The sequence below is a fragment of the Cyprinodon tularosa genome, unplaced genomic scaffold (genome assembly GCF_016077235.1).
Source record: "Cyprinodon tularosa strain WSP-4 unplaced genomic scaffold, ASM1607723v1 ctg539, whole genome shotgun sequence".
Taxonomy (NCBI): domain Eukaryota; kingdom Metazoa; phylum Chordata; class Actinopteri; order Cyprinodontiformes; family Cyprinodontidae; genus Cyprinodon; species Cyprinodon tularosa.
The window spans coordinates 1,772,122-1,800,090 of NW_024039273.1; the positions used below are offsets into that span (position 1 = coordinate 1,772,122).

The 27,969-nt window shown below is 41.3% G+C and overlaps 1 protein-coding gene across 1 annotated transcript in view; it reads right to left on the reverse strand.

Moving 5' to 3' along the window:
* The window catches only part of slc18a2 (solute carrier family 18 member 2), a 63,152-nt gene that overhangs the window by 17,030 nt on the left and 18,153 nt on the right, over nt 1–27,969 (reverse strand). The window contains exons 3-9 of the mRNA XM_038304582.1: nt 19,395–19,453; nt 19,212–19,295; nt 16,708–16,800; nt 12,748–12,837; nt 12,566–12,609; nt 7,414–7,474; nt 1,099–1,194 (exon numbers count right to left, since the gene is read on the reverse strand). Of these exons, the coding sequence (XP_038160510.1) occupies nt 1,099–1,194; nt 7,414–7,474; nt 12,566–12,609; nt 12,748–12,837; nt 16,708–16,800; nt 19,212–19,295; nt 19,395–19,453 (527 nt within the window). The remainder of the gene's footprint in view (nt 1–1,098; nt 1,195–7,413; nt 7,475–12,565; nt 12,610–12,747; nt 12,838–16,707; nt 16,801–19,211; nt 19,296–19,394; nt 19,454–27,969) is intronic.

The window sequence follows — 27,969 nt, forward strand, 5'->3', positions numbered from 1 at the left end:
CGGACCCAGACTTCATATACAGGAGTGCAGAAAAAAAACAAAGAAAGGCTGTAGCTTTGGCAAGCCTCATAAAGAAAATGTCAACAATATCTGATAAATATCTTATAAACAGATTTTTACACCAATATTTAAAACATACAGTATCTGTCAAGGTAGGCATAACCCAGAGCCATACTTTGATGGATTTATATAAAAAATGACTAATGCTCTGAAGACTACAGCAGCTCATTGCTGCAATGGTTAAGGAAACAAAAATTGCCAGGTGTCTTTTCACTGTGGTTCCCAGAAATAAAATATAGGGTTTATTTTGTAGCTTCTAAAACCCTTCTAACTTCAACCAGATGCATCATTTAAGTGAGGAGCTGCAGACATCACAGCTCAGGTAGAAACATATAAAAGAACAACTGAAGATGCATAAATTGCTGTTAGTTCATGAAAACCTGCTGGAGGGAAGCAAGTGCTGATAAAAAGACACCTCATGTTGACATTTTTTAAGCGCAGAGCGAACCTGGACCACAATATGTTCTGGTCGGGTAAAATCCACATTGAGATGCTTAGCCTGTGTGAGCTGCGGCCTGTGGTCTGATAAAACCTAATTCACATCACCCACAGCTCCCTGTAGATCACAGCGAGGTGGAGTTTATGCTGAACCCCCAAACCTATAGGAGTCTAAAATAAATTAAAGACGGATCAAAATGTACTTGACAACTCAAGATTTAAATATTAATCTTGATGTTTGCTCAAAATAATGTGAAAAAAATCCTTGATATCTTTGATGGTTGGTTGCATCTCTCAGATGCAACCAACCATCATCATTATATCAGTAAAACTTTTAGCTGCTGATCAGCTTTCTTTTATTTTCTTTTCTTATGGTGATTTGATGATTTATCTGTGGAACGATAAACCTAATCCCCTTTGATAAATCATTAAAAATAAGGAGCCTTGTTTTTCTAGGGGAACCTGTCATCTGTGTATATACTTTATACCAAGAGAGTAAAATATGGTTGCTTTTATCCAACATGTGTGTTTCTGGGGTGTTTGGCAGGTGGGATGTGCCCTATTGTAGTTTCTGTGTACTGCTTAGAAGCGGTTCTGTACCTAGTTGCCATTTCCTGGCACACATGGTTTCCATCATCCAGATTGGTAGCGTTGGTTCCAACATGGCAATAGCCATATTTCCAAAGCAGATGGCACCTGGGGATGAAGATTACAGATCGCAGTTATGGTTCATTTTTACTCTTCAGCTAACCTGTGGCACAGAGAAACTCATTTAGCTTTCTTTTGTTATTGACTGGACTTCACTATGGTAGATCTTATACATAAAGAAATTAGCTACCATCATACGGAAATTATTCTTCCTTATTTATTTTTTTTTTTATCAAAAAAGTGTTTCATTAAGGCTTTCAAAGCCCAGTACAGGTTATTATCAAGGACAAAAAATACTCATTTGCATTCTATAATTGTCCATCCATCCATTTTCTGTCACACTTTATCCCTGCTGGGGTTGCGAGGGGGGCCTATGTCCAGCTATCTACAGGTGCCAGCCCATCACAAGGCAACACAGAGACAAAATACCCTTCACACACACTCACACCTAAGGAGAATTTAGAGAAGCCAGTTAGCCTACTGTGGGAGGAAGATGGAGTGACCGGGGAGAACAAACTCCATGCAGAAAGACCCCAAGCCGGGAATCAAACCCAGAACCTTCTAGCTGCAAGGCAGTGGTGCTACCCACTGTACATCCCCCTCTATATTTGTCCATTCAAAACAAAACCCTAATGTTCCTGAAGATTTCTGAAGCTTGTTTTAATTACAAAATTTTGTATCAGACCTCCCAATTACTAACATTTTATATACTTTTTTATACATTTATATAGCATATTTAAACAACAAAACATTTCCAAAGTGCTGCATAGACAACAAGGTAAGTATAAAACAATAAATATAAATAATAGTTTAAAACAATAAATAGAATAAAAAATAAATACAAAGCCACAGGAGACCACACAACTTAAACAATGCTAAAATCCAGAGAATAAAAGTGAGTCTTAAGACGAGATTTAAAACTCTACATGGTGGGGGCCATACGTATATCGAGGGGCAGAGCATTCCACAGCTTAGGGCCGATAACGGAGAAGGCTCTGTCCCCTCTGGTTTGTCCTAGGAGTCACAAGCTGGAGCTGGCCCTCAGAGCTCAAAGCGAGGTGTCAGTCCAACAACAATGTTTTAAACGAGGGGGATGTGTTCAAGTTTTTTTGTGCCTGTTAAAAGTCATGCTTCAGCGTTCTGGAATGACTGCTAAAGCTGGAAAGTGATTAAAGTGCATTGCAGTAGTCCAGACGACTTGAAATAAATGCATGCACAACTTGCTCAAAAAGATTAAAAGATAAAAATGGCTTAACTTTGGACAAAAGATGAAAATGATTAAAACATGATTTTAAAACGCCATTGATCTGCTTATCACATTTAAAATCGCTATCTATGATGACACCAAGGCTGGTGACTTTGGAACGCAAATCATTTTGGGGTGATCCCTAAGTTCTTGTGGGCAGGTCCAGAGACCATAACTTCTGTTTTAACCTCATTCAGCTTTAAAAAATTCTGGGCTAACCAAGCTTTGACATCACTTAGACAGTGGAGCAGAGGTGTCAGGGGGCTTTGGTCGTTCTTGGCAATAGGCATGTAAATTTGACAGTCATCAGCATAGAAGTGGTAAGACATGCCATGCTTCTTAAAAATCTCCCCAAGTGGAATATGAAAGAAGTCACTGAAGTTTTCTAACAGTAGCATCAATTGAACCAAAATATCTACTATACCAGAGGTGGCATGGGCTGAACATCATGGGAAAACTAAGACCTGAATGGAACCAAAGAGTTGCAAGGAGTAAATCTGAGTAAACGGTTACCGTATTTTCACGACTATAAGGCGCACTTAAACGTCTTTTTTTTTCCCTCAAAATGTGCGGTGCGCCCTATGGTGCGGTGCGCCCTATGTGTGTTGTAACTGCGACTTTTGAGACCACCTCATTGAGGAGATGATGAAAGAGTGGCTGAATGTAAGGAGACCAGGTGTTTTTTTCCACTCATCACCATCGCTGTTAATCTGTGACTCCATGCGTGCCCATCTCACAGCTGATGTGAAAAACATGGGGAAACAAATTAACCCTGTGCTCGCTGTTATTCAACCGCTCGACATCGGTGTGAACCGGACCCAGCAGGTGCAGCAGAAGCAGCGAGTTTACATGCAAAGTCAATGGTTGACGCGCATATAGGTGCAGCAAAAGGTCCCGCAGCGCGTTTTGGTGAAGCACGTCGGGAGCGTTTAAGCATCTGACGCACCGCCAACGCGCTGCTGCTGCTCAGATGGAAAAATTGAAGTTTTGCTGCTGGACGCGCCGCATCAACCAATCAGAGAAGCTGAACTGGGAGCTGACAGCGAGACAGACACAGCGCTCTGATGACATATGATATTAACGCAAATGGAAAAGGCTGGATGGATGAGGAGATGATGAAAGCGTGGCTGAGGCAGGTGTATGTGAGAAGACTAGGTGGTTTTTTCCACGCATCACCATCGCTGCGTGCCCATCTCACAGCCGATGTGAAAAAAAGGTGAATCAAATGAACGCTGTGTTCGCCGTTATCCCGGGGGTCTGACAAAGGAGCTTCAACCGCTCTACATCGGTTTGAAGCGGCCGTTCAAAGTAAGGCTGCGAGCGGCGTGGGAGCGATGGATGACAGACGGAGACCACAGTTTCAGGATAAGTGGAAGGCAGCGCCGGGCAAGTTACGCCACAGTTTGCGGATGGATTGTAGATGGACTAAAGTGTCTGCTGGCTCTGTTGTTCAAGCTTTCGCAAAAGCCGGCATTATTTCTGAGGAGCCGCGCTGCAAGGAAAGTGACTGACAGCGAAGAAGGGGAAATTGGCATGTCTGATTTAGCGCAGCTGTTTTATTCAGAAACAGAGGATGATGACTTTGATGGGTTTGATTAATACTTTGTAATAAATACATGAATAAAGCACAATCATACTCAGTTTTGCTCCCGCTCTATTTTTCTACCTGAAAACTTAATTCAACAGCAGCCTCCGGGCGGGTCTCCTCCTCTTCAGCGCGGTGGCTGGCAGGTGTTTTTTCATCTAAATAATCTAAATCTTGCAGCTATATTTGCTGTGATCAGTGGGAATAAAGTAGTTTTAATATGTTTTTAAGTGAGAAAGTCCACCTGAAAACTTCATAATTGCAGTCAGTTCATCCAGATTATCTATTTCTGTCGGAGGCGCTCAGACCCCCACATACCAGCGGTGCACCGACAGGAGAAATCCTTTCATCAGCAGCCTCTAGGCTGGGCAGCCTCCGGGTTCACCGCGGTGGATGGCAGGTGTTTTTCATCTAAATAATTTAAACTGCAGGCACCCATAAAAGCGAACATATTCCGTCGGCAGGTTTCAGGATTTTAAGTTAATTTAGGAGTGATCACAGCGCTGTGTCATCTGCGATGTGTCTGTCTCACGGCCAGCTGCCAGGTTTGATTAATACTTTGTAATAAATACATGAATAAAGCAGTCATACTCAGTTTTGCCCCCGCTGTATTTTTAAATACGCAGTAGAGGTATTTAAAGGTAGTAGAGGACATGTACCTGTATATAAAAAACGCGCCCTATAGTCCGGTGCGCCTTATGTGTGTGTTAAATACAGAAATGGGACACATAACTGAGAGTGCGCCTTTTAGTCCGGTACGCCTTATGGTCATGAAAATACGGTAATTTTCCTGATGTAATAAATAGGATATGTACCATGAAAAGCATATGATAATAATAAGAAAACTAAATTTAAAAGAATGAGCTGATAAAACCCAAACAAGAATGATCACAAGCATTTTCAAAAGAGAAGAAAAACCCAAACATCTTCAAAATCTTAGCAGAACTCCCTCCCAAAGGGGAGATAGCAAATTCCTTAAATAGTCGAGAAAAACAAAACAAACAAACCCCGAAAAGGGCAGGAAGAGAGGGTTATGAAGAAGGACAAGAAATTAAACCAAAACATCAGGGTGGGTGCAAGGGCGCCTCAAAAATAGGTCCTAAACTGCAGTTTAGTTTTAGTCTGTGAGGCAGACACCCTGTCTATTTTTAAGGGTAGGCTTAAAACTTCCCTTTTCCATATAGCTTATCGTTAAGCTTCAGGTTATCCTGAGCTATCTCTATCATTATGCTGCTATAGGCTTAGCCTGCTGGAGGACATGGGGACCACAAAGTAAAAAAAAATATATATATTTTTTACCTAATAATCCCTCAATCATCTAAGCAGATGCGTCATCAACTCCCTACCAGACATGGGAGGCTGGCCTTGGGTAATGAGCCATGGTAAAAGCTGCCAATGGTTGTTGATAATGAAGAAACAAAAAGTAGCTTTAATTGAAATGTTTTGATGAAAAAATGGTGCATTTTGCATTTCTTGATTTGTGTTGTTGACTCCTACTTTGTTGTTTGTAAATATAAAGATTTTGAATAATGTATAAATTTGGATACGTAACATTTCCTACATATCCAAAAGGGAAAATAAAAATAAAAGGACATGATAAAATTAAAAAACTCTGGTATCTACCAAGAATGTAAGCAAACTGGATGGATGAAACCTCCTGAAACACAACTGTTAATGTGTCTCCAAACATTTGATAAAGGTAAAAAAGGCACCACACTTTAACAAAACTTACCCTATTGATAGCTGATAAAAAGTTCATAGATATGTTATCAATACATCTGCAAACACTTAATTACTCATCCATTAGTGTTTATTAGGGACTAATTAAATAGAGAACACCAGGACCGCAGAAGGTGGCATTTTTTATTCATATTTTGGGAAATGATTTTGACTTTTTCATTTTACTATTAGGCGTATTTGGAGTTTAATTTCATTATTTTAAGGCCTAACACAATTTAATGGAAGTTACGTTGTCATGGCAACATCAAGTAAGCTAGTGGTAGCCTGCTCGTGGCAGCAGACTAGTAAATTTAAATGGTAAATGGCATGTAGCTACTTATATAGCGCCTTTATTCAAGTCAGGAGACTTGACCAAAGCGCTTTACACTACATTCATTCACCCATTCACACACACACTGATGGTGGCAAGCTACATTGTAGCCACAGCTGCCCTGGGGCTCACTGACAGAAGCGGGGCTGCCGTACACTGGCGCCACTGGGCCCTCTGACCACCATCAGTAGACAATGCAGGTGAAGTGCCTTGCCCAAGGAAACAACGACACTGAAAGTCGGAGTCGGGGCTTGAATCGTCAATCCTTCGATTTCAGGGCAAACTCCTACATCCAACGCCACTGTCGCCCCATAGTCTGATGACAGAATCGGGGAGGATTCACATCAACATTAGGACACCTGTAACCAGCCGGCAACCTGCCTGTAACTTTCTATTTGTACAGTTTAACGTAACCATAGTATTTTAGAGTGTTATTTTGATCTTGTGTAATGGTTGTAGAGAACTGCTCAGTAACGTTTAAATAGTAATATAATATAGTTATTTCCTTGTGGTTTGAGTAAAAGGATTTTGGAGCTAATAGAGGCTTGTCACAGGTTGAAGAACTTTTGGGTGTTTTTGAGTTGTGGAGTCAAACTTCTATAACAATATTGGAGGTGTCAAGAAGAGGACTGTTTTTTCCGTTCAGGAACTATTTGGCAGATTTCCCCCAAAGACGTTTTCATTAAGCTAAGGCCTGGTAAAAGACAAAAAAAAATTACAGAAACAGAATGGTATCAAAAACGTAATACGTTTAGATAACTCCTTTAAGCCAATCATTTTAAACATTTAAGACTGTAGACTGCAGCGACCTTTGCTATCGAATCTTTATCCCACACTAGATGGCCCTGGTGAAGCATCTGATATAGAAGACTTTGGGAAATTAACAATTTTGCATTCAGATCACTGCTTTAGAGATTCATCAAACCCTCATGTTGCCGGCCGTGTCATTGGGGATATAAATTTAGCCTCTGAATTCTATCAATCAACTTCTATGCTATAAAGTCTTTTTATTTAATTGACATGAATCTAAATCGTTCCTTATTAACATCTAGCTGTAGCAATGTGTTGTAAAGGTGTGGGAACCCTGATTTATGAGCACAATAATCATCTGCAAACAGAATGTGTTGAACGCAGAACAAACATTTATGGATAAGTTATAAAGTGTTAACAGCTTAAAGAAAAACATATCTATAAAATATGTTTTGCTATTTCTAAGAGGAGCCTTATAATAATGTGGTACAAAATCATAAAAAGCAGCCTGCTTTAAATGACAGGTAGCATCTCTGCTCTGCAGATTTTGACTAAAAGCTGCTTTAGAAAACTCTTCTGCTCTTTTTCCAACACGAGCAAACAAATATACCTGCTCAGCTGCTACCGTTTTCTTACCAGCTGCCAGCAGAATATACGGATCCTTCATGAGTGTGAGCAGTGGGGTTCCCTTCTGGCTCTATGCGAAAGAAGAAAAACACAGAATAAAGAAAAAGTTTTACATCAACAGCACTCAACAAAGAAGTCATTTTGCTCTACAGGTTCCTTAATTATTACCTAGCTGTGTTGCCGATAAAACCCGAAGAAACTTTCGATATTAATGTAAACACGGCGTTGCAGCGTTTCCATTAAACAGTAAATGCAACTAAAATAATTTGTTATTAACTTTGTTCAATAAACTTCTACAAAATAAAATAACATGCTGCATGATTGTCCTTCTACCACTTCCTTTTATCTGCAGTCATATCTGGTAATTGATTATTTGTCTCAAATGAGTTAATCTTTAAAAATATCGTTACACAAATGCTCTATCTGGATAAAACAATATCCTGGCATGGTATTCATACTAAAGGCATATTTTCACTGTTGTTAATATAAATATGTGAATTGCTTGCACATTAAACAATAATACCTCAGAAAACCTTTAAAGCTACAGTGTGTAACTTTTAGCGACATCTAGCGATCAGACTGCAGACTGCAGCAACATGAACATCTCCCCCCCACCGCTTCTCCCCCCCAACAGTACGGCGAGCGTTACGGGACAAAATGTCTTCCACGACGTCCGCATCACCTAACTTCCCAAGTGATGAGGTTTGTTTACATAGATAATTTTACAGATAGTATTTCATTAGTCTGTGTAGGGTATAGATTTCATGTAGACTTAAGATAATAAATATACCCGTTATTTTTTCTACATCATTGTGACATTTTGGCGATCTCGCAATCGCTAGTTTGTTGGCTCTGCGCTGCCGTAGCGCAAAGATGTCTGCCTCCATGGCTGCGAGACCCGCTCCTATGTAATTATAAATAACGAATTCTAAGGCAACGCAAATATTAAGGTTAAGAGGCTGAGCTCGTAGATGATGATAAAATAACATAGTTATGTATAATATATTACATTTCTGACTGTATATCCCTGTAATTATTACACACTGTAGCTTTAAATTATTGTCATATATTTGCATTGTACTGAATTTATTAGCAAACTTTTTTAACTCGTGTCTCTGATTCTGTTAAAAAAAGCAACATACATGTTTTATGTAATGCTGTCAATTATTTGTCATATAATCTACATGGTATTTAAAAAAAAGTATTTAATGTTTTCCTTTCTAATGATGTTGATACATAAAACAAACACAACCGTATCCACAGCCACTTATTCACACAGGACTGTTAAATGAAAAAAAAATCAAAAACAGGTAGAGAGCTTACTTAAAAGTTGATAAGGAGCATTTATAAGGCAGAAAATGGTTTAAGAAACAAATAGATTGTTCCAGTAAGATGGGCTTTATATTAGTTTTGCTGTTTCTTTGGTTATTCTAGTAACAACTAAAACGCTGTGTCATGATCTGCATCGATTGCTGGCCTTAATTGTTCATGTCATTCACCTGTTATATTCTGCCCAGTTCCTAATCATCTCTCACCCTATCCACCTGCGTTTCTGATTCATATTCAGTTCAGCCTGAGCGATCGGGGCCAGATCATTGTTTTGTGTTTTGTTTTCTGTTTGGTCATTTTTATTTGGTTCCAAGGTTCATGTCCTGGGTCCTGGCGGCCGGTAGAATGAGAGGGTTTTGTGTCTGTCTTGTCTTCTGATCGTGTCCTGATCCTTATCCGCGGGGCCCTCAGGGTTTTGGCTCAAAACATGGAGAAGGTCAGTTTTATTTACGTAAGCCTGGCTCCTAGGAGGAGACCAGTTTAAAGTTTCCTGCAGAAATCCTGATACCACGTCTTGTCTCTGGCCCTCAACCACTGAGCCTGCCTGTTTGCATCTATGCATGCATGTCTGGGCACGCTTCTGGACCCGTCTGACTCTGAACCTGCCTAAATTCTCTGATGATTCCTGGAACCAAGGATCTGTCTGTTTCTCGGCGGATCGGAACCCCTGGTTGGACTACGGACCCCTGGATCTCGGAACTGTTCCTGTCTGATCTGTTTTCCCTTGTTCTCTGGGACTGCAGCTCTGGGGACACTCTGGGCAGTTCAGGGCCGCATGTCGTTGGCAGTGCATCGGCTGATCCTGCCTATAATTGAGAGGATGGACTGAACTGTCAAACCAGGTAAGTGACTCACTCTGATAATCATCTCCTGTTAGATGATCGTGGTCACTTAACTCTTTCTCCCCCCAGAGTGTCAGTGATTGGGCAGTGCCGAATCCACTCCTGCAGTCGCTGCAGGTCCTCAGATCCACAGCAGCTCTGAGATTTTGTTCTGTCTGTTTACGTTTTTCTTCTAATAAATGTTTTGAACTTTCCTACTGACTGTCTCACCTTGAATACTGGGTACATCTGTCCCTTTTATGACACATTGTGAGTTTTCAGAATAACTAAAGTAAGATAAATTGAAGCCAAAAGTAAGATAAATTGAAGCCAATAAAGTTCTCTTGTATAGAGGGAGAGAGAGAGAGAGAGAGAGAGAATTGTTTGTCCAGGTGACAATGGTGAGTTCTGATCAGTGAAGGATGAAGCTGCACAGAGATAAATCTGGGTGTGGTGTTTCATTATAATATCACTGTAATCCAAGATGGGAGGAATACATTTGGAAATGATTTAATGTCTTATCAGAGAATGTATCGATTGAAAAATTCATTTTAAGCAATATTAAGTTTTATTAGTAATGGGTGTTAAAGGAAAGTGATGAATGATAAACTGAAACATTTCCATTTTTTTCAACAGATATAATTGGTGAAGAATAAATAAATGTTATATTTAGTTTGTTTGGGGGTTGGACAAACATATCACCATAAAATATGATTTAGATTTCTTGAGAGGTAATTTATTTGATTGTAGCCAAAATTCAACATGATTGAAGTCATTTTGAAATAAATTCAGTGATACATCAGTAGCGGATTCTGCTGGCTGAAACATGGAGGCTCATTAGTCTTAAGTAATTCCAAGATTTGCATATTTCATTAACAAATGTTAAAGCATAAAAAACATAAAAACGGCAGGTGAAAATAGCTGCTGTGAAATTAACCTGCCCTCAGTGGGCTTAGAACCCCTAAGAGGTTCACCCTCACAGGAAGTGATGTATTTCGGCATGTTATCCAATCAGGACTCTACTTTCTCTCTGGTTAACTCAACAGACGAGGCTCAGACCTCAGCAGAGATTTCTGATAGAGGCTGAGAGGCAGCGTCCTGCTGTTCCATCACGTCCGAGAGCAGAACAAACAGCTGATTAATGCGCAACATGAACGCGAAATTAGGGCTGCACGATATTGGGATTTTGGCCGATATCCGATATGCCGATATTTTAAAACTCATGTAGACCATAACCGATATCGATACCGATGTTAAAGCTGCACAAAAATAAGTAGTCATTGAAAATAGCAGTTTTGTTATCCATTTCTGACACTTTGAAAAATAATATACTCAAATATATTTTCATATGCTGATATCAAATTGATTTTTAAAAACGTGGTGTCGATCTATTTTACTTTCAGTCTCGTGAAATTTCATCGTTCTGTTACAAACTCTCGTGATATTTTGAAAATTCTTGTGAGATTTTGTTAGTAAAATAGATCGATACCGCGTTAATATATCAACATATAAAAATATGGCAAAATTTTGTGGATTTTCGGGGGATTTCGTAGCATAACGATGACATATAGCAATATTTCATTAGTTCCGATAGGGGGCCGATTATATCGTGCATCCCTACGTGAAATTAAGCACATTTTAATGCATATTTACTGCCGTTTAATGACGACATTTATGAAGTTTATATTTCACCAACTATTCTATAAAACTCCTTAGTATTCACTGCAGTGACATTAGATTTACACGTATAGATCACTGTGTCACTGGCAAATGATTGTACATCACGGCGTGAGCAGAAAATAGGAAGATCATTAAAAAGAATGGAAAATAAAGAGGAACCTATGGAGGAGTGCTTTTATCAAAAGTTAGAATAATTTCCTGTAAGAGAAACCCACTGTTGCTGACAGTGAAGGTAAGAATTGAAGCAAAGAAGGGCAGATCGGCTTAGACCAATAGAAATCGTCATGATCTTGGCACTGATGACTGGCTTAATTATTCATTCCATTCACCTGTCTAGCTCTGCCCGGTTTCTAAACACTGCTCATCTCATCCACCTGCTCCTGCTTCCATTTGAAGTGCTTGTATCCAGTCATCTGGGCCAGATTATTCTTGTTCTCCCTCGACAGTGGTGAGTGTTTTTAGTAAAACCTTAGTGTTTCTGATCACCTGATCCTGTTTTGCCTCTCAACCACTGAGCCTGCCTCTTCCCGTCTGATCTGTTTGCCTGATCTTACTTCAAATTCCTGCATGTTCTCCAGGGCTGAAGCATCTGGGACATTCCACCAGCTGGATCCTACCTTGTTCTCTGGCTATGGACTAAACTTATAAAGCAGGTCAGTGACTCTCTTTTTTATTCTTCCTCCTTTAGATTTAAGTGGTCACTAACCTTTGTTTTCCTCTCTTCAGAGGTTCCAGCCGCTGCAGTGCAGACTTTTAAAAAATAAATGCTTTTTCAATAATCCCGCTGTCTGTCTTACCTCAAATAATGGGTGTTCTGAATCGTTACAGAAACCTTATCTAATAACATAATAATCCACAATGGATCATTAACAAGCTTTTGTTAGGGGAAAATAAACAGACACACAGAAAAAACAAAAATGGAAATTAAAGATTAACATTAAAAGACCCAAACAGCTCACGCCTATGGGATGAGGCTGATTTGTTTCAGTAAACATATTGTCATCAAAAGCAGAATAAATATTATTGGTGAATTTTATTAAAGTAGAAGTTTTTGAAAAGTTCTTTCTAAAATCAGAATGAAATAGTGATAAAAAATTAATTTTACTTAAATATTCAAACATTTCATTAAAAATCTATTTCTTTTACAGTTATCAATAATTAATATACAGTAGGTCTATAGAGGAAGGGACCGACTGTCTGGTCAGGCTTACTACGCATATTCATCTCATCTTCTCTCACCAACCATACATGATTTAAATGATTTTATAACTTTCTTTGGCAGTAATCTTAAGCAGTTTAGTTGTGAAAGAATGAGTCTCCAAGACACTGACCTCAGGTTCCACCTTGGTAGGCTGAAGAACAAAGAGCTGCAGAGCTGAAAAATAAATATTACCATAAATATGCAGATATAGTACAGTGCTACTTGAAACCAGGTAACCGGAAACAATTCAAAGGTCAAATAACGTAAAAAATGTTTGGGAGGAAGCTTGTTCTCTATAAATGCCTTGCTCACCTCCATCAAAGACTGCAATGAATGCCAGGATGAGGAAAGGAGCTGTTTTCCCAACAAAATCGTACATCACACTGCCAAATGGGGGTCCGACTGCAAGGGCAACAATGGAGATACCAACAGTTATTGTAGCTGCTGTACTACAGCCAATCCATCAAGGATTAGCTGGAGAAAAAAGAAAAAAAGTAATGTGAGCTTTTCTCTCAATGAAAATTAAACCTGTTTAAACGCTAACATGCTTAATGTTTGGAAATCTAAAATAAAGATCCCCCAGCAGTAATTATATAAATGCAAAAAGTAAGCAACATGTGTGGACATTAATTTGCTCACATTTTCAGATCAATATTGTTAAAGTTGACTCTCAAAAGTCCACATAGTCTTATTTATATATATAAAAAATATATATAAAAAAATAATAAACATCTTTAAAAAAAGTTTATTTGGGAAAGATATAATCAGTTTGCACTAATGAAAATAAGAAATTAAATGCATTAAAATCCTTTATGTTTTATCACCCCTCTGTTGCCGATCTGTGACAGAAATGGGATCCAGGACCTCATTTTTTGGGCTTTGGATTTAAACATTAATCTAGTCTTTTTATTTTTTCCTTTTGTGTTAACATTATGGTATATTTGAGCGTAATCTACAGAAAGACACAACTAAAAAGCGGATAAACATGCTTTGGTTATATTTTGAAAGTGTTCCTAACAGAGCACTTCGCTCTCAATCTGCAGGTTTACTAGTGGTTCCTAGAATTTCTAAAAGTAGAATGGGAGGCAGATCTTTTAGTTATCAGGCTCCTCTCCTGTGGAACCAACTACCAGTTTTAGTCCGTGAGGCAGACACCCTGTCTACTTTTAAGGCTAGGCTTAAAACTTTCCTTTTTGATAAAGCTTATAGTTAGAGTGGCTCAGGTTATCCTGAGCTATCTCTATAGTTATGCTGCTATAGGCTTAGACTGCTGGAGGACATAGGGACCTCTTTTTTATAAGTGTTCATCAATCCATCTCTATTCTCCCACTCTGCAGAATCTGTTAGTTCAATCTCTAACGTTCTGCTCTCTCTGCTTTTTCTCACAGTAGCTTCATCTGATCTGTTCCTGTTTGGCTGTGACTCCATCCTGGAGAGAAATATCAGCTGTGCTGCTGCCATCAACACCTTTTTTTTTTTATAGATGTTTGAGCTCAGCCTATTTTTCAGTGTAGTCCTGTTTTTCTGACTGTGACTAACTGGATGTGCTGTTTTTCTTCCTCTGACATGGGAGCTGGCTCGGAGCTCGTCTGCCTGGCTGTGTGTTTCCTGGAAGGTGCCTCCTGTGGAGCTGGTAGACAATTTCCTTTTGTATGTCAGCTTCTGTCTCCTTGAACCCCAGTCGGCCTCAGCAGATGGCCGCTCACACTGAGTCTGGTTCTGCTGGAGGTTTCTTCCTGTTAAAAGGGAGTTTTTCCTCTCCACTGTCGCTACAAGCATACTTAGTCTGAGGAATTGCTGAAGAATCAACTGGTTGTCCTTAGATAGAAAACTTTGAATCAAATTGACTGGATGATCTGATGAACTGTAAAGTGCCTTGAGATTACATGTGTTGTGAATTGGCACTATATAAATAAACTGCATTGAATTTCATTGACTGCATCCAGTATTTTCATTTCTTTCTATTAATTATGATCACACATTTAAAGGGGGAAATATGAGGTTTTATTGTGGAGGATTGTGGCTTTACTTACCAAATGAACTTGAACTAGTTCATTTATAGGTTTGTGACATTTTTGAAAAAGTGAACTATGAACATGATCTAGTTAATTTTCATCTGTGTGAACTGAACTTTAACCTTGTTCTTTTTAACTATGAACGGAACAACATTGGCTAGCTCTGTAGTCATGGTGTATTATTGAGGCTGTGCAGTTATTTATTTCAGTTGTTTCAGACTGAGGGCAGAATAAGCTAAAATTGTTCATCATGGTTTAATCTCTTTGTATGAAGAAAGTCCAGTAATAAGGTGAGAGCTGAGTTGGAATGTTGCATTTTCTTTCCATTGCCATCAGAGGTTGATGTGTGGCTTTTATGGACAGACATCTGCAGACGGGCTTTCTACACACCTGCCACTCATCTTTTCATCACCTGGAGTATACTATATAAGTAGTCTTTTAAATACTGTATTTGAAGACATGGCTACCAGCTTTAAAACAGTATTGATCGAGCACAATTGTGCCACTTATTGGCTCACATGAATTAAATTCTCTCTAGTAATAACCGCGCTTGAGCATAGGTTATAGTACGCTATCAAAAATGTTCTGATGGGACTTTAGTTATTACAAAGCATGAGTAAATCATGAAAGCACCACATATTATATTTTAATAGATTACATGAAAACGGTATGATACTTTTGCTTGACTTTTAGTTGTCCACCTACAATTTAAGAATGAATTGGCTGGAAAAACAACCAGTCTAGTTGGTTAACCCAATATATTGGTAAGAAACTGACCAAGCTACTGGTCTCAAATAAACCAAATAAAATCAATTCAGTTTATTTACATAGCGTCAATTCACAGCACATGTCCTCTGGAGGCACTTTACAGTTCACTGGATCATACAGTCAAATTGGTTCAAAGGTTTCTTTTTTAAAATTTTTACGGCACTACTGGCTGTTTTTTTCAACAGTTGGCTGACAGGAAAAGGGGTATGAGAGAGGGGGAGAGACATGCGGCAAAGGACCACATGACAGATTCGAACGCGGGTCAGCCAGATCGAAGACTAAGGCCTCCGTACATGGGTCGTGCGCGCTGATCACTGCGCCACCTGACTTGAAGGCAATCCTTCACACCAAGCCTGCTTGTAGTGACAGTGGAGAGAAAAAAACTCCCTTGTAACAGGAAGAAACCTCCAGCAGAACCAGGCTCAGTGTGAGCGGCCATCTGCTGAGGCCTACTGGGGTTCAATTGGTAAAACAAACAACTAATAAACATGGTAACTGATGGTTTACTACTCTGACTGTTTAGCTGTAGTCCAGTGAGCGTCTAATAGGTATGGGTCTAGGGAACAATTACAGTGCTGTGTTCATGTGCAGCATGATAATCCCTCCAAGAAGCAGGGACAGTGGTGTTGGATTAAGGAGTTTGTGTCATGATCTTGGAACTGATGGCTGACCCATTTGCTCACTCCATTCACCTCTCTAATCCACCTGCTCCTGCTACTATTTATACGTCTCAATCCCAGCCATCTTTGCCAGGTTATTGATGCTATTGCTCTTGTTCTAGTGCTCGTTCTTGGGGTACAGTGGGGAGAAGGTTTTTAGCATTTGGTAGTGTTTCTGATTTCCTGATCCTGTTCTGCCTCTCAACCACTGCGCCTGTCTTTTCCTGTCTAAATGTTCAGCCTTTATTAGCCTGGTTGGTAGCATCTCGTTGGTAGTCCACCAGCTGGATTCTATATCATTCTCTGATGATGGAGTAAACTGTTAAACCAGGTTAGTAACTCTCATAGATGATTATCCTTAGTCAGATTTTTTTTGTCTCTTATCTATATTTTTCTCCAACCACAGTTTTCAGTGATGGGCGGTGCCCTATCTGCTGACCGCGCTGATCCAAAGCCTCGTTCCGTTGTATTAATAAACACTTTAAATTATCCCACTGTCTGTCTTGCCCAGAATACTGGGTCTTTCTTTCCTGAGTCATGACATCCTTGCTACCAGAGGGTTGTAAGTTGAAGCCCTGGTCCTGGATTTAATGTTGTTACACTTATCTACCAATTTTTTGGTCAAAGTTACTGATCTGTTTTGGTTTTCCCTTTTACCAAATTAGATTGGTTGTTTGGACACATAACTACCAACCAGGATAATAAATATTATTAATAATATTAAACCAGTTTTCGGTTCGTGTTGATCGATCTGTTTTTAGGGCTCAGTGTAATCATCATGGCTACGGATGTGACTGAAGCTTCTGAAACAAGAACAGATTTCCACATACCTAACACTCCAAGCGCCAGACCTCCCAAGGCGATCCCGATGGCGTGACCTCTCTCCTCATCATCCGTGTACACACTAGCCAGCATCCCCATGCCTACAAACACACAGTGTAGCACAGTCTCCAGTGAACATTGCCAAAACAGGGAGGGTGAAATGGCAATGTGATATGTATTTCACTGGGTCCGGTTCCTGGACCTGCACTGATAAATGTCAATTGGATGGAGAATCTCAGCGCAGCTTTTGTTTTCTCCAGCATCAAGGCAGAGATAGGCGGGCACCGGCCGGCTGTTTTCAACTTAGCTCAAGTTTCAGAGCTTTGGCCTTTTCTCTCCTCAGAAACAATTCATAACATCCTGATACAAGCCAATCAAAAAAAAAAAAAAACTCCTAGATGAACGACCGACCAATGAAATCTTTAACCAAGCAAATATTTAACAAGTTCAAAACTTGTCTGTAGATTTGATTGGGCATCATTTTTGTTTATGATCAAACCTGTACAATGACTCACATTCAGGGAAACCTAAGTCAGTTTCTGGATTGGACAGCCCCTGGAAAAGAGAGCTTCTACTATTTTGTTAGGAAAATTTATCTTCCATTTGCAGGAGATGCTTTCTACCTTCTGTTTAGCATGAGCATTTCTATGCAGGACCAAAACTGACACAAGAAGACAGGCAGAAATAAATTAATTGCCAAAAAGTATGATTAATTTGATACTTTTAAAAATATTTCTTCATTCATTCATTAATTCATCCATTTTATCACTCACTCACTCATCCATTCATTCATTAATTTACTCATTCACTCATTAATTAATCAATTAATTAATGAATTTGCCCACTCACTTACACACTCATCCATTCATTCACTCATTCTCTAATTAAGTAATTAATTAATAACTTAATTAGCTCACTCCAGATTCCAGAGAACACCAGAATAAGTAGAAGAGCTTGGAAAAACACATAACGACACAGTTGGCTGGATGCTGATGAAACAAATGCAGCAATTTGGTGAACATGAAGGTAAATGTTTAACCAAGTCAGTGTCTGAATGATGCCATGATGCTGGGAGTGCGGCTGAGGAGGACAGAGAGGTGGAGGCTGCTCCTGACCAGTCCCATCGCCACAGACTCTACCTGGTCACCCTTATGCAACTTTGAAATAGGACATGAATCCTTCCGTTCATTCATGGAGATCTTTTCCCTATAACTCTTGTGGAAACTTGCACACAAAGAAGAGAGCATTCATCCAGAGGTGTGCAGGTCCACTCTCTCCGTGGGTACAAGATTCAGACACGTCCACCAACAAAGCTGAATAAACTCATCCTCAGCTTGACTTACTGAGCGGTGAGGAGGTGGATCTGGTTAAATTTTAATAATTCTGTAGTAAAATAGTGGGGCCCGTTGTCCTGATCTTTTAATTTTTTTTATGAGTGGTAGGGGTCAGTGGTAGTTTTTTTTTTAACCCTGTAAAGAGTGGCTGCCTTCAGCCATAGTTTAGACTCCAAATCCAACTGTCATGGAGTTTTTGCCTTGCCCTTATCTGCTCTGTTAGTTTTTTTTGCCCTGATTTCCTGGATTTTGCTGGTTTTGTGAACTTGGACTGTGTTACTGACCTTGGCTTGGATTCTCCTTCAGTACATCTTTGGCTCTCGGATCTTCTGGTCTGTCAACCTGGTTCTCATTCAACTTTTGCACTGGATATTCCCTCGCGGACACTATTGCCTCCTCGGCGTCGGCTGGTGGTCTGAGCTTTGGAAGTGGCTACTGCTGCAAGCGGTGGACAATCACCCTCCCGGATTCCTCTCCTTCCTCTGGGATCTGACTGAACTCTAAACCAGGTCAGAGACTTTTTCCTTCTAGTCGTGATCAGCCCGACATTCTAGTCACTTACCTGAGTTTTTCTATCCCTGCAGAGAATCCGGTTATCCGCCCCACTGACGACCAGCCGCTTGCCGTATTGTTTAAATAAAGCCTGTTTGAAAATTGTCCAGACCCATCTGCCTGAATATTGGATCCATGGTTCTGAGGATGTGACACCACCTTCCTCTCCAACTGTCCCTACCTTTTCCAAGGAGCCTGGGGAAATTCTCAGCAGAATCCAACAAAAATGGCGCCCCCTTTAGTTCTAGCTGGGAAACTTGTCTACTATTGTGAAAAAAAAGGAAAAAACTAAGGAAAAGTCCAGCGATGCAGCGATATCTAACCAACCATAGGGGTGAAACGTTGCCCCCCTCATTTTATGAATGATGTAGAAATGCATACAGAAAAAATGATTTAATAAAAAAATGAATGAACAAATAAATAAATCTGCATCTTCAAAGCTTTATACTCACAGTTAGTATCATAACATAAATATGTTTTTTTAATGAAATCTACCGGCTTATAATTTAACTAACACAAGATAATTTAATTTCAAATAATAATATTTTCTAAATTGTCTGCTTTAGTGGTAACGCAATAAAACTGTAGACAAATAGTCATTAATAAATCAAAAGAAAGGACATTACCAGCCACTGATGAACAGGAGGAGCCGACACCTTGAAGCGACCTGGCTAAGAACAGCAAAGTGTAGCTGGACGAGAAGGCGAACACTTCACAATAGAAAAAACACAGAGATATAAAGAAGAAACCATCAGTGTTGAGGCAGGAGGGGTCACTTTCTGATGCTTCAGATTGTTGATTAAACTTACTGATGGTAGACAGGAACATAATGCAGAAGCCAACAAATATTGGTAGTTGGTATCCAATTCTATAGGGCAGAGGAAAGAAAAGACTTATGTTGATGGTGGTAATATACTGTACATCTTTTTTGAAGTTGTGGATATTTATTAACTTCATGGAGACTTAAAATTAAGAAAAGCAGCTAAGAAACCTATTTTAAAAAGCAGAGATTTTGATCTTAGAATGAAGCGACATATGAGAAATCTCTACGAATCTCCTAGATGCTTTATTAGATCTGCACTGAATTTTGTGTGCTTACTGTTGATCCCCTGTTCAACACAATGGCGTTGTAAGTTGATGACATCAATGAAGCCCCACCCACTGAGATCAAAGTAAGTTTGTGCATTGAATTACCCATTGGTCACATTCATCGGCTGCAACAAACTAACTGCTGGAGGCTGCAGCAGCAAACACCAGCAGTGGAAACACTCCCCATGTTTTAAGTGAAAAGAAAAAAAAGAAAAAAGAAAATTCAGAGCAGCTAAAAACTAATTTATGTTTCAAACATCTTCTCAAACTCTTGTCGGTCTCAAGTTCCCCAACCCTCTTTAACAGTTCAATCTCATGTAAATTACCCATTAGCGCTTTCCAAGGAATGACCACTGCAGGCTAACATGTCCCCCATTTAAGCCGGGCATACACTGTGCGAAATCATTGCACTCAGCTGTAGCTCACACTGTATTACGAAACTGCAGGGTTTAAAAGTTCACAGCTCACAATGTTTGTTCTCACACTGTGCAACGCTCTGATGCGATCTACCTGCTCACACTGTACGTCTAAAAACCAGGTGGGACTGAGCTCCGCAGTGAGATGGTGCTACTCAGACTCGTCTGTCCGGAAGCCAAATGAATAGAAGAGGAATATGAAGCTCACTTGAGTGACATGCGCTGCCTTGGCAATTTGTACAATTTTGTGCTGAAAGCCCTAAAAAGAAAAGGTGACAAAGTATTTAAATAAAGACATGCGCAAACGGGGCTACTATGCTAGTGTGTTTTTGTCTGACAGGAAGAAGAAGATGAAGGCGAATCCTTGTTTGCGCACTGAGCGATTTACCCACAACAACCTTACGACGGTCGACTGAATTTCAAACATGTTTGATATTCTCCCAACCTTAGGATTCCTGATCGGGAGGTGGTCATGAGAGGCTGATCACCCCTCATTATCTCCTGTATACTACACAATGCACCATCAGGATGAAAGTCGGGCCGATTGACTAATTCTCGCGTGACTGGGAAATCGGCCCGTAAAGGGAAAGAAATCGTACAGTGTATGCCCGGCTTTATACTACCCCTCTGAAACCGATTCATGCCGAGTTTGGACCAAGCTTAGATCACACACTCTAAGCTTGGCTGGGCACACACTCAAAAATGTTTGAAATTGAGTCAGCTCTCGTGAGGTTTTGGTGGGTATGTCCTGCTGTTGAAGCAGAACTATGAGCTGATTTACCAGAACCTCATGAACTGCACATGTACAAACAAGGGAATTCTTCTTATTCTTCTTCTTCCAGATTGACGAGTCCGCACATTATTATTTTAGATTTCCTGTGTATGGCCCTATGGGATGTAGTGAGAAATGGTACGTGAATTCTGGTAGCCCAACCAAATAGATCTCACAGGGGCTCTAAAACAGACAAATACCTGATAGGTCCCGAGATCTACAGTAGCAGCCATTCAAAATGGACCTTCCCAGACAAACGCCAGCCGAATGACAGCAAAATCCCCTCCAACTTCCAGCCAATGGCCTTCTCATGGGCATGCATATCTTTTTACTCCATCCTTTCACTGAATTACAGGGTCTGACCAGGAGATGATTTTTCTCTTTAGATCTTAATGTCCACAAATCATGACAGAAATAATATTTTAGTACAAAGATTGATGTATAAAAAGGAATTGTCCAGTATCAGCCAAGGACCAGCCAATGACCCATCAAGGAACTCTGGTTATTTGAGCCCATAGATAAGTGTGGATTCGAGGTGCAAGTTGAAACTCTTGCAAGAGAATGTTCACATTTATTTAACATCCTCAGATGGAGAGATAGAGATCTGACAGGTCAAAGCTCAGTGCATACATTTATAGAGCAACTCAAAATACACACTCTCTCCCTTTGAACTGTCCCACCCCTACAAAAACAACTTTCTCACACTTGAACATTTGATTATTCCCAAGAAGAAACACTTCATTCATTAATCAAGGACATACATTTTAGCCAAATATACACTCAGAACAGGTCTTCCATTCACGGCATTAAGTTGGGTGTGTGAACTCATTCTTATCTCTCATGACCCTCCCTTCACCCTTGTCTAGAGTAGGGAGGCGACTGCTTTTTTGTCATTCCCACTCTTAACTCCCTAAATAACTTAACTCCATCATACAGACTGGTACGAGACTTCAAAACAATCACCCTTATTTAGGCAAAGAAAGGGCACACTAAAAATATTTAATCTCACAAATAGGCCAAGAAAAAATATTCTTCTACATGTTTGTATGTTTCCTCATGTGATCATCCCCTTTGATTACCACAATATAAACAAAGGCTCCTTAAAAATGTCTGCTAACTAATAGCTTAATCACAGAAGGTTAGGCATCAATCAACTAAAGGTTATTGATTTTGTGGACAAACACAATTAGCATTTTTTAATTTGTTTAAGCCATTAAAATTGCACGAAATGAGTGAAAAAAATCATTGACATATTCCAAATTTCGAATCATGTTTATTTAATTTATTACAAATCAGAACAGGAAGGATCAGAGGTCCAGGAGTCTGGAGCCTGATGAGGGAAACCGATGAGAACAGGAACTGACTGGTCCAGGGTTCAAGGAGTCCACAGACTTCAGGCAGAGTGGTCAGATAGGAACAGGCAGGCTCAGTGGTAGAGAGGCATATCAGGATGAGGATATCAGGAACACTATAAAAGACTAAAAAAACTATTTCTCCACTGGCCTACGAGAATGAAAACATGAAGAACATCAGCAATAATCTGGCCCCGATGGCCCCGGTGGATTAGATGAGTAGTAATTGGAAACCGGGCAGAGTTAGATAGGTGAATAAAGCGAGCAATTAGGCCAGCACTCAAAGCCATGATTCTGACACATAGTAGTTTCATTGAGTTTCCCTAGTTTAGTCAGTTTTTAACTGAAATATGTTTGCCTTAAATTTCAATAACTTAATTTATTTATTTATATAATTTATATTATTTTTTCAGTCATACTTCTTAATATACATACAAAATTACATAAACTATTTTTGGAGTAGACTATTCAGACTCCTGACTTAAATTGTACCAACTTAGTTATTATCAATGAAGGCCCCCTCAATATTATAATATTATCATTTAATTTGCCTTTGGGATTAATTAAGTGTTTTTAAATTGAATTTGAGTTAAATATTGCAAAAAAAAAAAAAAGAGCGAAATTATTAACATATGGGCTAAGAATCTCTTTGCCAAAAACAAACATTGTAAAGCTCCTTATGGGGAAGCAGAGCAGACACATTACAGTGGTAAGTGCAGCAAAGTGGCATGCTCCATGCTGACCACCATGAGACCAGGTTAATTTACCCATTGATAAAATTTACAAACTTGATTAGCGAAAGTTCTTCTCTGGTCAGAAGCGCGATGCTAAACCTGTTGCTGTGGAAAAAACCTCGCAGCCTCTGGTCTAACTATAAAGGGAGTGGTGACAAATAAATTTCACCAGGGAAATTAAAACTATGAAAATCTTTATTTGATCAATTTTGAAGGGTCAAAAATATCTTAATGTGTACTTCTGGTTATGATGCAAATGTTGCTATGAAAGGATTCTGCCCCATCAGGAATAGTAGTTTAAAGTCATATAAGTAGCTCAGGCGATACTAGATCCCAGCGGCTCAGTGATAGAGGAAGCTGAGACTTCCTCTCTCTGTTTGCGAAAGGTTAAGATTAGCAACCAGCTGGAAAATGGCAAAGAATTAGGAAAAAATGAAAAACTCCTTTTATCCATGCTTTGGTCTGTTCAATGTTAGAACAATGGAAATGAAATGGAAATCGCTGAAAGCACAGAACCCAGTCTTAGAGTCTGGTGACAGAGAGGGACTGAGGACAGCGTAAGCCAACTTGAACTGTGCCATCAGATCAGCGAAGCAGAACCACAGCTGGAAGATCCAGCTGTAGATCAGATAGATGTGGCAAGGCATACAGACACAGACTACAAAACACCTTCCTAAGGCCCCGTCCACACGAAGTCAAACCCTGGCCTAAACGCACACATTTTTCACCAAACCAGCCTCTCATCCACACGAAGCCGGCGTTTCGGGGGTCTGTAAACAATCTTTTTTTTATTCAGCCTTCAGAGTGGGAAGATTATGAAACGCCGTTTTCGCGTTTCCATCTTTAAGCTCTAACCGCATTTTTTTTCTTACACGCATGCGTCATAGCGTCGCCTCTAAACGCAGTATCACAACAACAATGGCGCCGTACTGTGTTGAATGGTTGCTGCTAATGCTACTCACCCTGCTGTCGGGCTTACAACAGAATCTTCTTCTTCTGGAATATCTCCAGGAAGAACAGAGCAATATCAACGACATAGTTCAGCACATCAATTTGACTGAACCACGAAAATGGACCCGCAGGGCAACCATGTATAAATATTACTGCGCATGCCCAACATTTCGTTGCCTGTTTTCGCCTATTTTTGCTTTGGCATCACAGCGCCACTTACAGGCCTGGCATACATTTTGCAGCGTTTTCATGCATTCGTGTGGTCGATCACATTTATTTTACGTCTCCGTCTTTACGACAAACGTTCTGGAAAATATTAGCGTTTCGTGTTCGTTTTGACTTCATGTGGACAGGGCCTAAATGGGCTAAACAAATTCTTTGGAAGGTTTGAGGCACTAAACAGCACTCCAGCAGTGAAAGCTGTACCACATCAGCAAGAGGAGGCCCTCAACCTTGACATAGCGTAAGTGTGGAAAACTCTGAGGAGAGTAAGCCCAAGAAAAGCCCCGGGCCCGATAACATACCTGGGTGGATGTTCAAGGAGTGTGCAGGTCAGCTGGCTGGTGTCCTCACAAACATTTTTTTTTTAGTTTTTTTTTTTTTTAAAGCACTGGTCGCTCGTTTTAATGGACAGTAGGTTGACAGGAAAGGGGGTCTGAAAGAGGGGGAGAGACATGCGGGTAAGGACCACAGGCCAGATGCGAGCCTGGGTTGCTCGCATCGAGGACTACAGCCTCCATACATGGATCGTGTGTGCTAACCACTGCGCCACCAAAGCATGCCCCGAGCATCACAAACATTTTTAACACCTCTCTAGACCAATCGATAGTGCCAGCATGCTTTAAGTCTGCCACCATCATTCCAGTCCCAAAGAAGCCTCAGGTCACCTCATTCAATGATTACCAGCCTGTAGCTCTGACTCTCATCATGATAAAGTGCTTCAAAAGGCTGGTTAAAGAACACATCGTCTCCAGTCAGCCGCCAACATTCGACATATTTCAGTTCGCATACTGATGCAACCGCTCCACTGAGGACGCCATCTCCTCTGTTCTCAACCTGAGCCTGGTACACCGTGCGGATGCTGTTCCTGGACTTCAGTTCAGCTTTCAACACCATTATCCCACAGCATCTGATGGGCAAACTGGAACAGCTGGGATTCAATACACCCCTCTGCTATTGGCTGCTAGACTTCCTCACCAACAGACCTCAGTCAGTCTGGGTTGGACAGAACACCTCTGATGTCATCACCCTAAGCACAGGCTCCATTCAGGGCTGCGTCCTGAACCTTGTGCTATTCACTCTGATGACAAATTACTGTGTCCCCAGGTTCACCACCAATCCCATCGTCGAGTTTGCAGATGGCACCACGGTGGTGGGCCTCATAAGAGACGACAACGACCAGAACTACAGAGAGGAGGTGGAGCAGCAGGTGGACTGGAGGAAAGATAACACCCTGATCCTGAATGTGGAGAAGAAGAAGGAGATAATTGTTTTACTTCAGGGAGAACCGGCCTAACCACGCTCCACTGGTCATCAACAGCTCAGCTGTAGAGGTGGTCATCAGCACTAAATTCCTGGAGGTGCACATCACAGCCTCACACCCTCACCTGGAATGTAAACACCAGCTCTTTAGTCAAAAGGGCACAGAAGAACTTGTACTTCCTGCAGAGGAGGAGGAGAGCCAACCTGCCTTCAGCCATCCTCACGACCTTCTAGAGAAGCACTATAGAGAGCGTTCTGACCAGCTGTCTCACTGTGTGGTGTGGAGGCTGCAGTGCCTCAGACTGGAAGAAGGTGAGAAGAGTTTTGAGAACAGCAGAGAGGATCATCGGGGCTCCTCATCCCTCCATTAACCACCAGTTCAGCGTAGTTCTTCCAGCAGTTCACACTTTCTCTGCTCTCTTTTTCTCTTAGTCTTCCTCTGTCTAATCTACCCGCTTGCCACAGGTTTGCATGATGTTTCTAAAAGTAGCTAGCAATAGCATCCCAGACTGACGAAGCTCAATGGCTAATTTGTATCACATGTAGCCTGGTCCCAGACATTCCCTGGTGGTGCTCTGAGCAGATATTTGTTCCCTGGTGGTGTTCTGAGCATATAGTTGTTCCCTGGTGGTGCTCTGAGCAGATAATTGTTCCCTGGTGGTGTTCTGAGCATATAGTTGTTCCCTGGTGGTGCTCTGAGCAGATAATTGTTCCCTGGTGGTGTTCTGAGCATATAGTTGTTCCCTGGTGGTGCTCTGAGCAGATAATTGTTCCCTGGTGGTGTTCTGAGCATATAGTTGTTCCCTGGTGGTGCTCTGAGCAGATAATTGTTCCCTGGTGGTGTTCTGAGCATATAGTTGTTCCCTGGTGGTGCTCTGAGCAGATAATTGTTCCCTGGTGGTGTTCTGAGCATATAGTTGTTCCCTGGTGGTGCTCTGAGCAGATAATTGTTCCCTGGTGGTGTTCTGAGCATATAGTTGTTCCCTGGTGGTGCTCTGAGCAGATAATTGTTCCCTGGTGGTGTTCTGAGCATATAGTTGTTCCCTGGTGGTGCTCTGAGCAGATAATTGTTCCCTGGTGGTGTTCTGAGCATATAGTTGTTCCCTGGTGGTGCTCTGAGCAGATAATTGTTCCCTGGTGGTGTTCTGAGCATATAGTTGTTCCCTGGTGGTGCTCTGAGCAGATAATTGTTCCCTGGTGGTGTTCTGAGCATATAGTTGTTCCCTGGTGGTGCTCTGAGCAGATAATTGTTCCCTGGTGGTGTTCTGAGCATATAGTTGTTCCCTGGTGGTGCTCTGAGCAGATAATTGTTCCCTGGTGGTGTTCTGAGCATATAGTTGTTCCCTGGTGGTGCTCTGAGCAGATAATTGTTCCCTGGTGGTGTTCTGAGCATATAGTTGTTCCCTGGTGGTGGCCTGAGCAGATCATTGTTAACTGGTGTAGCTTCCAGCAGATTGTTGTTCGCTTGTGGCAGTCTGAGCAGATTGTTGTTCCCTGATAACACTCCCTGCACATTGTTCTCTGGTGGTGCTCTGAACAGATCGTAGTTCCCTGGTGGCACTCCCAACAGATTGTTGTTCCCTGGTGGTGCTCTGAGCAGATCACTGTTCCCTGGTGGTGCTCTGGGTAGATCGTTGTTCGCTGGTGTTGCTCTGGGCAGATCACTGTTACCTGCTGGTGCCTTGGGCAGATCGCTGTTCCCTGGTGGTGCTCTAAGCAGATCCCTGTTCCCTAATGGTGCTCTGAGCAGATCATAATTCCCTGGTGGGACTCCCAGCAGATTGTTGTTCCCTGGTGGGGCTCTAAGCAGATAATTGTTCCCTGGTGGTGTTCTGAGCATATAGTTGTTCCCTGGTGGTGGTCGGAGCGGATTGCAGTGCTGTTCCTTGTGGCACTCTCAGCAGATGGTTGTTACCTGGAGGCGCTCCCTGCTGATTGCTGTTCCCTGGTGGCACTCTCAGCAGATGGTTGTTCCCTTGTGGCACTCTCAGCAGATCGCTGTTCCCTGGTGGCACTCTCAGCAGATCGCTGTTCCCTGGTGGTGCCTTGGGCAGATCGCTGTTCCCTGGTGGTGCTCTAAGCAGATCCCTGTTCCCTAATGGTGCTCTGAGCAGATCATAATTCCCTGGTGGGACTCCCAGCAGATTGTTGTTCCCTGGTGGGGCTCTAAGCAGATCACTGTTTCCTGGTGGTGCTCTGGGCATATCGTTGTTCCCTGGTGGTGGTCGGAGCGGATTGCAGTGCTGTTCCTTGTGGCACTCTCAGCAGATGGTTGTTACCTGGAGGCGCTCCCTGCAGATTGCTGTTCCCTGGTGGCACTCTCAGCAGATTGCTGTTCCCTGGTGGCACTCTCAGCAGATCGCTGTTCCCTGGTGGCACTCTCAGCAGATCGCTGTTCCCTGGTGGCACTCTAAGCAGATCCCTGTTCCCTAATGGTGCTCTGAGCAGATCATAATTCCCTGGTGGGACTCCCAGCAGATTGTTGTTCCCTGGTGGGGCTCTAAGCAGATCACTGTTTCCTGGTGGTGCTCTGGGCATATCGTTGTTCCCTGGTGGTGGTCGGAGCGGATTGCAGTGCTGTTCCTTGT